At 64.4% G+C, this 11,214-nt stretch overlaps 1 protein-coding gene and 1 long non-coding RNA gene across 5 annotated transcripts in view; one reads left to right on the top strand and one right to left on the bottom strand.

Moving 5' to 3' along the window:
- Positions 1-9,655, bottom strand: part of Cbfa2t3 (CBFA2/RUNX1 partner transcriptional co-repressor 3) — a 64,366-nt gene extending 54,711 nt beyond the window's left edge. For 2 of the 4 annotated variants that reach the window (XM_027933000.3, XM_027932997.3), the window contains exon 1: positions 9,253-9,655. In XM_027933000.3, the coding sequence (XP_027788801.3) occupies positions 9,253-9,328 (76 nt within the window). In that variant the 5' untranslated portion in view covers positions 9,329-9,655. Of the gene's footprint in view, positions 1-7,912; positions 7,982-9,252 lie in introns of those variants that run through there. The other 2 variants (XM_027932998.3, XM_071605202.1) reach the window with 2 other exon arrangements.
- On the top strand, positions 466-6,375 carry LOC117794758 (uncharacterized). The gene is made up of 2 exons (XR_004618625.2): positions 466-6,075; positions 6,277-6,375. It is a non-coding gene; the product is annotated as an uncharacterized lncRNA (long non-coding RNA).
- Positions 9,656-11,214: the final 1,559 nt, after the last annotated feature.

The raw sequence follows: 11,214 nt of genomic DNA on the forward strand, positions 1-11,214 counted from the left end.
GCACCCATCTACCCATCCACCCATACATCCACCCATCCACCCATACATCCACCCATCCATCCACCCATCCACCCATCCATCCACCTATCCATCCAACCATCCACCCATCCATCCATCCACCCATCCACCCATCCATCCACCCATCCACTCATCCACCCATCCATCCACCCATCCACCCATCCATCCACCCATCTACCCATTCACACATCCATCCATCCATCCACCCATCCATCTACCCATCCACCCATCCATCCATCCACCCACCCATCCATCCATCCACTCATCCATCCATCCACTCATCCATCTACCCATCTACCCACCCATCCATCCATCTATCCGTCATCCATCCATCTATCTACCTATCTACCCATTCACCCATCCACCTATCCATCCACCCACCCACCCATCCATTCATCCATTATCCATCCACCCATCCACCCACTCATCTACCCATCCACCCATCCACCTACCCATTCATCTGTCATTCACCTATCCATCCATCCATCTACCCATCCATCCATCCATCCATCATCCATCCATCCATCCATCCATCCATCCATCTACCCATCCATCCATCCATCCATCATCCATCCATCCATCCATCCATCTACCCATCCATCCATCCATCCATCCATCATCCATCCATTCATCCATCCATTTGTATCAGTGTTAGAATTCAAAGTGACATACTTGGGGCATTTAGTAACATGCTCATTTGAGTTAAGAGCTGACAAACGTCCTTCTTGGTGGGCTGGTTTTCAGAGAGGACATTCTGCCAACAGTGTTCAAGGCAGAATTTCCAGGAAGGTAGTGAGCCAAGTCTGCAGCTTCGAGGCTTTCATGCAAATGGGTGCTGAGCATGGGTGGCACGTGCGGGTGCTAGGAACACCCCCCCGTGGCTGTTGAAACAATGGTGTTCAGATGTTGGGAAGCAGCCCGTCGGGCACCAGGGAGGGCCCCCTCTAAATGGGTGCAGAAGGACACCAGAGGCCCTGGATGCTGTCTGTATGACCTGGTCATGTCCCACATGTCTGTCTGGGTGCTCAGACCTGTCCTCATGACCCAGGGGTGAGGCTATGGGGTGTGGTTTGCTGTCACCTCTGGGAACTTCTCTATTATGCACTGGGCCACCGTTGTTATCCACCAAAAAAGCAGCAGTCCCAGGTTTGCATGTGACCGAGCTGAGTAAGGTCATTTCATAAGAGATTGCACATCAAGGGGAGGACTTGGTCCATCAAAAAAAAATTTTAGGGAGCATGCAAGTGGACATTTAGAAAGCATTACAGAGCACTGGGACTCCCCATAGGCCCCGAGGTGTCCCTGGCACGTCCCTCCCCGCTGACACCCCCCTCAGCGCTGTTCAGTGGGAGGCTTGGGCCAAGGCGGGCAGAGGGAGCCCAGGAGCGCAGGCAGGTGCAGAATTTCCCTCGGGCCACCTACACAACAGAGGAGGCAGCTCTGCCTCTTCCTTCTGCCTTAAAGGGAGGCCAGGCGATTCCCACCACCCGCTCCGAGTGCAGCGGACTTTCCCAGGTGCCCAGGAGGCCATGTGCTCACTGGCCTGCAAATTCCAGGACTTTCCACCATCTGAGTCACACCCCAGAGGCTCCCGAGCCATAACTGCTAGGTACAGACAGAGCTGGTACACCAGAGCTGCCCCTCCTGTCCAGTCTCCCATGGACTGAGGAACCCCTTGGAGCAGCATGTCCAATAGGGATTTGATGGGTGTTGCCCAAGAGACGCCCTGTGTTCTACAGCCAGTGTCCCAGGGAAGGAGAGTGAGGGGGAGCTGCAGGCCACAGTGTCCACCTGAACCCATACACAGGGACGTGTGGCTGCACTGTACTCAGTCTCAGCGGTTCTCCAGTGGTTTGCACCCGTTTCTGCAGAGGACTTTGGAATCCCATGTGCTGTACAGGTCATCAGGGCTGGCTTCGGACCAGCTGTCTGCAGTAGCCCCTGGAGGCTGCAGGGCTGGAAGGACCCCCGCCACACCTGAGGCAGGATCCACAGGCCTCCGTGGGGGGTAGTGGGCAGGATGGACTGTAGGTGCACAGGCAGGGTGGCGGGAGGGCGGCCTTGCAGGACCGGGGCCAGCTGCCTCCCGGAGGGAGGAAGCACCTGGCAATCTCGCCTTGGCAGGAAGTTGCCTCTCGCCTCCGGCTGCACTCTGCTCTGGGTGGGGAGCCCCATGGGGACCCCCGGTGGGGATGGCCCCTGCACGAAGGCAAGGAACCCCTGCTGAGGGGACCTAGCGACTGCTGGGTCTGGGGAGGACTGGGGACAGGAGAAGCCCCTAGGGACTGTGGGCAGTGGCAGTGCTGCCGCTTTCAGAGTGTGAGGTCCCAGCCCTCCGTCTAGAGCATGCTGTGGGGGGACGGGAGTGGCTCCGGCCGCTGCCTGTCAGTCTGTCCAGGGCTGGGGGACATCGACACAAGGCCATCGTTGGGGTCCCCTTGGAGATCACCTGGGAGGAAGCTTGGCATCAAGTTTGCATGAGCCACTCCCAGTGGGGAGGACGGGAGTCACCTCTGCAGGTGGAGCACTGTGCCTGGCCTGGGGACATGTGGGCCACCAGCAGGGCAGATAGGACGCAGTGTCGTGGGGAGGCTGAGTGACCACGGGCACACTGCCCCCTCTCTGGGCCTGACTGCTGAGCTCCAGGGTCTGCAGGGCTGGCGGAGCCCTGTCCCCACACAGAGCGTGTGCAGTGGGTGGGAACCTCAGACCTCTCTTGGTGGAGGACCCAGCAGTGGGAAAGCCCTGAAGGTGGCGAGGGGCCCGCTCCTGAGGAACCCCCAGATGCGGTGGAGACGTCTGTGCCCTGCTGGCCCCAGCTGGCTCTGGGTGCACTCAGGTGCACCCCGGCCGAGAACTGAAGTGAGGGGCCGTGAACGCAGCCATGAGGGCCTCCGGCCCCCACCCCGCACCCTGTCCAGGGTCTGTGAAGCTGGGGCTTTCCAGGCACTCAAATCGCGCCCCGATCCGGGAGGCCAGGAGGAAGCTCTGGGGCCCGCGGGGCGGGGTGAATTCCCCAGTTCCCTCTCTGCTGGGCCCTCCTGGCCTTTGTCTGCAGGGGCAGCTGCAGGGGCGGCACCAGCCGGGCTCCCTGGGGAGGCATGGGGGTGAACTGGGGCTCTGCTGTGCCGGCCCCTCTTCACCAGCCGCATTCAGGGGGACTCGGTGGACGCAGGCAGCTGGTCTCCACCTCGGGGGTGGCTAGGTCCAGCCCACCACCCTGCACACAGCAGGAGGCCCAAGGTCAAGAGGGCTGCCTGTGTCCAGCACAGAGGACAGAGCCTGGGCCTTGCACCTTAGCCCTGGCCCAAGACCCAACGTACCCAGGCCAATGTAGAGTCTCCCCTCTGCTCCCCCCCAGTGGACGGTACTGCCCAGGAGGACCACAGTCATGACCTGGACAGGCCCCTCGGTCCTCCTGACTGTCCTGCTGCATGACTGGGCTTCTAGCCCCTTTTGGGGGGCGATGCTCACAGGCTGGGCCAGAGTCCACAGTGGGCCCATCCCGCGGCCCTCCGGGGCTCTGCCTGAGCTCTGGGGACAGCCAGGGAGTTGGGGGATTTGGGCAGAGGGGGGCCAGCTGCTCTGGCGGGTGTGGAGATGGGACCTGGCGCTACGCCTGTCCTGTCCCCCGCGACGGCGCTGTACCACAAGGCAGGTCAAGGCCCCTCTCGTGAAGACCTGTGCTGCCCAGCAGGCGGTCTCCTGGCCCACCCATCTGAGGGTGGCCCTGATGCCAAGCCCAGGTTGGCTCGCCTGACACCTCCTGTGCACACACGGCCCCAACTAGGTACCAGGGCTGGGAGGGGCATGGACACACTGCAGGGCCTTTGGGCAGTCGGTGCTGCAGAGGGAGGGGGTGGAGGGGAAGCCATGCCATCGCCCTGGGCCCCGTCCCTTCCCATCTTCCTCGGATGCGATGGTCTTCCCAGGGTGCGATGGAGGACGCAGGGCTCCGGGGAGGGCCTGGGCTCTGTGGAAGCCTCCGGGTGTGGGTGTGGCTTGTGTTCCCAGCATCCCTCGCCCCCCATGTCCTGGAGGCCCCTGCCTCCCCAGGTCCTAGCGTCCTTCCTGAGACCCCCTCCTCCAGGGCTGGCATCGCCTCAGCCCGGCCGTCCCCCAGTGAGCAGCTGGGCCATCTGGGGCAGCCTGCCCAGCTCCGGAGCAGGTGCTGGGCGGGATGGGCTTGCCGGAGAGCCCAGTTCCTCTGCTGGTAGCAGGAAGAGAGCAGGGGGTGGGTGGGCAGAGGCCTGGGGCTCACTCACTACTGACACACTGTGTGGCCATGAGTGGCCGTTCCCCTCCTAGCCCATGCCCCTTTGGTAGAGGACGAGGTAAGAGCAGATGGAAGTCAGGGACCAGATCTGCCATATTTAAGGCCTGTGATAGTCCTCAGGCTCTGACTGCAGGGGTCCTGGCTCCTAGGGAGATGCCCTCTGGCTTGGAGGGACAGCTGTGACCCTGCCCCCCTGCCTGGGCAGGAGCTGAGGCCTTATGAGACTTAAGGGAGGTTGGGCTGTAGCCTTGATCCTGGGCTCGGGTCAGGCCCTAAATCCTGGGCTGCTTGGGGGCAGAGGTGGACGCAGCTGAAGGGGGTCTGGTGGGTCTCAGCAGCCCCAGGAAGGCCTCGGCCCTGGCAGTCCCACAGCAGCCTGTGACGTGCTGGTCACGTCTGCTGGTCCCACACCTCAGGGACACCCCACAGGCCCCCCTGGGTGAGCTGGCCCATCTGCACCTCTCCATGGACAGGCCCTTAACTGTCCTCTGACCGAGGCCCTGAGTAGAGAGACCCAGACAGTCAGGCCTCCCAGGCCACGTGGCGGATGACCCCAGCCAGTGCTGGAAGGCGCCCAGACGCATAGATCCGCTGTGTCCAGGAGGCTCCGACACAGCAGCAAACAGTCCATCATGAGGCTCCCAGCCAGAGCTCGGGCTCCCTCAGGCCAGTCTCTGAGTCCCTCCCCTGAGCTGGAGCCCAGCACGAGACCTAAAGCCCAGCACCCGGGGGCCCCGTTTGCCCCTGCCCTGCTGGCTGTGGGGCAAGGACATCTCCTCCTGTCTCTGGGCCCAGATCCTGCTCTGACCAGGCTGAGATGGCAGATGGGGATCTAGAGGCCCCGCAGGCCCACGGCCCGTCCTGCTTCAGCCTCGGCAGGAGTGCGAGCAGGTCGCCTTGAGCCTGCTGGAGACCAGGGGTCCTTTCTCTCTGAGCCCTGCGCTGGGTGCCACGGCCACCGTGAGCTGGCAGGCAGGGGACACGTGGAACAGGGAAGCGGCGGGTTTGCCCAGTGGGATGACCACGGAAGGAGCCGAATGCCGCAGGAAAAGACCGACGGGGGACAGGCCTCCTGAGGAGCTCTGGGCAGCTGCCAGAGACTGACCAGCGCACGCGAAGGCCCTGGGTGTGGTGGAGCTACTGGCTGCGAGGAGAGTGCCGAGCGGTCGACGGAGTTCGCACCAGATTGCTCTTCCAAAAGACGTGACGTCAGGGCAGCCCTGCCCTCGAGGGCCTCCCACCTCTTTCTGGGCAGCCCTCCTGAGGGCCACCTCCACCTCCGAGCAGACACCCTGGGCCAGGCAGACAGACCCCTGCTTTGGTCTGACCTCTGACTCCATGACCATCGATAACTGTAACAATGACCAGAGCCCAGGGGCATCTGGGGGCAGCTCCCCCAGAGGGGTGGACGGGTTTGGCATGTGTCCCCTGGAAGGAGAACTGGGCGGGGGAGTGGGGGTCCTCACCCTCGCTACTCCCATCTCTGCCTCCCGTCCAAGCACATCACAAGACCAACGTGTCAGAGGAGCTGTGCTGGGACCCGTCAGCGGGAGGCGTCCCCCTCGACCTGGGGAGGAAGTGAGAGCCGGCTTCGCGTGAAGGGTGTCCACCTCCAGCCTCCAGGACCACTTCCCCCACGAAGCTGGCCTGACTGCCTGTCCTGCACCCTCTCTCCCTAGGCTCCCCTGCCTAGGGGTTGCCTTGCCCTCAAGGAGCAGGGCCCAGTCTCCCTGGCACAGAGGAGAGCCTCTTGAACTCCTCAGAGACTGGCCTTCCTCAGGGTAGGGCCACTGGACAGCGGGGGAATGCCCAGGGGTGGCGGGATCAGGTTGAGAGCTGGGGGCTGGTCAGTGGGTTGGCCCGCCATATGGACTGTCTGCGTGGTGACAGCAGGCAGGTGGGGTGTGGCTGGAGGGGGTCCCTGGGCTCTCTTGGTCCCTGGTGAGTGGTGCTCTCTCCTTTCCTGGGGCCACACCCTTCAGCTATGACCTTCTGTCTCACCTTGGGCCCAGAGCTGTGGAGCCGGCTGAAGGCGAACTGAACCTCCGAGGCCATGAGCCAAAATAAACTGCCCCTCCTCCAAGTTGATCCTGCGTCTTTCGCTTACAGCTGAGCAGCCCATCCCTTACCAGAAAGCTGCCCTGTGGACCACGTGGGTGGCGGGAGGGCTGGGGGACAGTCCACTCTCCTCCTCGCCCCTCTCCTGATCCCTGCCGGGACACCTGAGCCAGCAGCACCCTAGGGCCAGCCCCCTACCTAAGCCCACTCAGTGGTCAGTCTGATGTTACAGTGCTGGAGCTGTTCCAAACTGCCCACCCGGCCCTGGGCCTCAGACCCTGGCAGAGGAGACCCTAACATCATGAGGTGACCAAGAGGGAGGTCGGGCGGGGGCCGGGGATGCCTGCAGCATGCGAGAGGTAGAGGGACGGAGAGGGACGGAGAGGGACGGAGAGGGACGGAGAGGGACGGAGAAGGAGTCTTGCCGAGCTGGAGGGGCACAACCTGCCACAGCTGGACTTCAGCCTCCTGGCCTCCAGACTCCAGAGGGTCCTCTCCCATTTCAGTCCCCAGCTTGTGGTACAGTTGTGCCTTGGGACAGTGAGGGACGGGTTCCAGGATCCCCCGGGGACACCAGAACCTGCGGTGCTCAGTCCCTTGTATAAACAACATTGTTTGTACAAAACCGACAGACATCCTCCCGGACACCATAAATCAATCACCTGCAGGTCACCCGTGACACCTGCGCGGTGTGAATGCCCCGTGTGCAGCTGTCACACTGTGCCGTTAGGGAACGAGGCGAGAAAAGCCTAAGCGCTCTGTGCAGATGCACCTTCTCTTCCAAGTCTTCCTCCCCGAGGTGGCTGTCCCTGGGCGAGGGACTGGCCAGTGCAGAGGAGCCACACTTGGCTTCTGCAGCCCCGAGGAGTCCATCCAGCGGGGAAGGGCATTCCCGAGAGTGGCCTGACTCCGTGGCTGCATGGGTGGGAATGTCCCCGGAGCCAGCCCACGTCAAGCTCTGGGTGCCACCACCCCCAGGCCAGGTGGCAGGCGTCCGGCTGCCTGTCACCTTTCAGCGCCTGGCCCCTGTCCTCCCTGCCTCTGTGTGGGCTCTGCCGGTGGGGCCAGCGCACTGCCTCCCCGTGGGCTTAGGCTGAAGCCTGCCAGCTGGACCCCGTCCTCCATGGCCAGCCGGCCTGGCCTGGTTCCTCCCCAGCACCTCGGCCCCCCCTTCCAGGGGAGGCAGTTTGTCCTCTGACTCAGCCTCCTTTTCTGTAATCCACACGTCTCCTGCTGCGGACGCGGGCACCTGGCACCTCTCTCCCTAGGCTCCCCTGGACAGGGTTTGCAGGGTGGGGTTGCCGGGTCTGCCACGAGCAGGGCCCACCTCCCTGGCACAGAGGAGAGCCCGGCCTGTAGACACACCTCTAACCCCTGACTAATGCCCCTGCTTCAGGATCACCGTGCAGAAGATGGTCAGGAGCGGAGGGCCAGGGCCTCCCTGCGCCCTGCTGACTTCTGGGCCTGACATGGCCAGAGGGGGTGAGGGCCTTGCCCACCAGGCCGTGGCCAACTCTCCCTGCCACTAATTGTGAGCAGCAGCGGGCGGGGCAGACTCACCCTTCAGCCTACAGTAGGACACGTGACCCCTATTCAGACCTCCAGGATTCTCATGGCCTCCTGGGCCCGGCCAGGCCTCTCTCCTCCTGGGCCAGGGTCCTCCACAGCCTCCACAGCCTCCTCCAGCCGGGCCCAGCTCGACACTGCCCCTGGGGGTGCTTCCTGGAAACGCAGGGCCCCAACAGGGGCCTTGGGGAGTCCCTGGCCCACGAAGTGACCTTCTGAGTGACTGGGTGTCCTACCAGAGGCACACCTGGACCATCTGCTCTGGGCACCTCCAGCCACCAACACTGCAGGCACGAGCACAGCACAGTGGGGTTCAGGGCCACCTCTTGGCCCTGACCTCCTCCAGGGTCAACACCCCAGTCAGACACACCTCTGGCCACGCACTTGGGAACCCTCTCTTCCCACCCCTCCCGGCCTTTCAGAGGCCATGCCCACATCCGTCCCGGAGCAGGGGGGTCTGAGGAAGCAGCTGACCCAAGGGTCTGCAGCAGCAGGGACAGAGCAGGCCACAGGCCCCCAGGACATCCCGGCCGGCAGGACCACCCCCGGAGGAGGGGCAGCTGCCCACGCCTCCATCGCGAGCGTCTCTGAATCGCCCCCTGAGAGAAGCCAGCAGTGTGGAAGCTACCTGTGAGTCACCGGGCCCTGGGCTAGCTGCAGGCAGGGCCAGCCTCTCTGGGACGGGCAGAGGAGGCCATCCTGGGTCCCCAGGCACAGCCAGGCCTGGATCTGCAGAGGCACCAGGAACATTGGCACTGTGGGCTTCGGAAGGATCCAGAGGCTGCCCAGAGAGGAGCCACGTGGCTGGACTGGGGAATGGGGCTGTCTGCCTGCACCTCTGAGCCCCCAGTGTCATGGGATGAGGCCCTCCCAGGCCCAGAGGGACTGGTGGGCTGGGGTCAGAAGGCGTCAGGAAGCTGAGCCCTGCCCAGGCTCCATCGCCCCTTACTCCCAGTCAGGAATGGCCTGCTCCCTGACACCAGGGCCAGCACCCTCTCCTCTGGCCTGGTTTCCCCTCCCAACCTGTAGAGGCAGCAGGCGGGGGCGTCCCAGGAGGAGGGGGCTCTGCGGGCCCCACTCCTGACTTCCAGCCACGGCCCCCACGTGGAAGGTGCAGCCCACCCTCTCCTGGACGGGCTGAGCATCTGCCCTGGGTGGGGCCAGGGTGAGGCTTGGCACCTGCCAGGGCCTCACAGGCCACCTGCCCCAGCTGTGGGGTGCTGCTCCGTGGGGGGCCACCTTGATAATTGGGGCGGGTCCACACGGCCACGTTGTCGCCCAGTCTGCCACCTGCTCAGCTACGGCCCCTCCCCCGCCCCGGCCCAGCCTCTTACCTGGACCGCCCTTCCTGGGCCCCCGGGGCACCGAGGCCAGGGGCCCACTGTCCAGCGTGGAGGCTGCTCGGGACATGGAACTGGAGGTGGGTTGCAGGCTGGACTGGCGCCCTGGCCCTCAATCCTGGCAGGCCTCTCTCAGAGGTGCCTCTCCCAGACCTCTTGGGGTCTGGAGGGAGAGAGGAAGGGTGGGATCCGGTGGGGTGTTCTGGAGCCTGGCCTCTGTCCCCCGAAAGCTCCAGGCCCTTCTAGCACTGCTGCCTGCAGCCTGGGTGGTTGGCCCTGGGGAAGGGGGGGGAGGCCGCAGGGGCTCATGTGACAGGGCGGGCTTGGGGACAGTGGGGGAGGTCCGCCAGAGGCTGCAGGGGCGAGGCAGCCAGCTGTGTGGCTGTGATAGTGCGGTGGGGGCCAGGGGCCGCAGCTGCACCCCCGGCTCCCCAGCAGGAACCATCTGGGTCCCCGCCGCCCGCCCTCCCTCACAGTCATTCCGGTTTGACTTTCCAACAACTTCCTCCTGCTGCCCAGCTGCCCTGAACAGCCCTGACGGCTGGCCCCTGGTGGGAGGTGGTTTTCCTGGCCCTGGGGCAGGTCAGCAACACGGGGCAGTGTCCATCCTGGCCCAGAGCCCCCACCTCCCAGCCTGCCTGTCCTCCCACGGGCACAGCCAGAGAGGTCTGGGGTCTCCACCTCTCCTCCTGCTCCCAACAGACCCCGAGGCCCCTTTCTGCTTGTCCCCCACTCTGGAGCCGCCCAGCCAATGGGTCTCTGGGGTTGGCTGTGCCTTGGGGCAGATACGGGGGTGAGTCCTGGTGGGCCTCTGACCAGCCTCCCGTCCAGCTCGGGCTCCAGAGGGCTCCCCCCACTCTCTGGGTTCCTGGGCCCCCGGCTGCCCTCCAGGGACCTCCCAGCGGCTTGGCCGAGGCAGCGTCTCTGCACGGCCCACACAGGGTGTGGGGGTGTGGCTGGTGAAAACCTCGGGGTGAATCCCGCCCCCCCGCCCATGGGCCACTGGGGGTGACCAGCCACAGGCGGGTGGTGGGCCACCCTGCCCAGCAGCCTGGAGTTCACTGGGAGGCTACCCACCTTCTGGAGGCTCCAGAACCCACCCCAGATCTCCTGTGACCAGTCAGACTCGAGGGGGGCACCCCCGTGTGAAGGTGCTGGAGAAAAGCTGTGGTCGGGGGTTCAGCGTCTGTCAGGACGGAGGGCAGCAGGCAGCTCACAGAGGGGCCAGTGTGCCCAGGCCTGAGGGGCTGCAGACACCTGTGGACAGGTCCATGGCCCTGGTGGAGGCTCAGCCGTCTCAGGCCAAGTGGGGGGGCACAGACCCGGGGGGCGCCTGGCAGCTCTGCTCCTCTCAGTCTCCCCAGGTGCCCGGGGCCTGCAGGCGGAGGTGGTGTCCCCACTTTGAGTCCAGGGAGCCTGTCCCTGAGGAGCCTTCCTAGACGTGGCCCTCTCTACCCTGCTGGCCCCAGGCTCTGTCCCCAGTGTTGCAAGCGGGGATTCCAATGAGCTGGGGCCACCTGCCACTGTCACTCTGTGTCCCTGTGGTCTGACCAGGGTGGGATTCGGGGTCAGCTTCCTGACCCTCGGTGTGGAGGCTCCTCCCGGCCCCAGGTCCTGGGGTGCAGGGGTGCATGCCAACGACCCTCAGATGGCCTGTCCACTGAGGGTCGGGCTGTACTCACATCCTGTCACTGTCTACTGTCACTTTCCAGCCTGCAAGGGAGCCAGGCTGGGGGGAAGTGAGGTTTGGGCGGAACAGTCCTGCCCAGGCGGCCAGCCGCAGGGGACCCTGGGCGGGGCTGCGGGGTAGGTGCTTGTTCCCTCCCCGCACCTGCAGCTCCCCAGATGGGAGCGTCCACTTCTCCAGGGGCTCTGAGCTGGCCTTCGGCTGGTCCAGCCTGACTTTCCCGCCGGTGGCTGGACAGGGGTGGGGCTGGGAGGAGACGCTGCCCACAG

Source organism: Marmota flaviventris, chromosome 18 (genome assembly GCF_047511675.1).
Source record: "Marmota flaviventris isolate mMarFla1 chromosome 18, mMarFla1.hap1, whole genome shotgun sequence".
Lineage (NCBI taxonomy): Eukaryota > Metazoa > Chordata > Mammalia > Rodentia > Sciuridae > Marmota > Marmota flaviventris.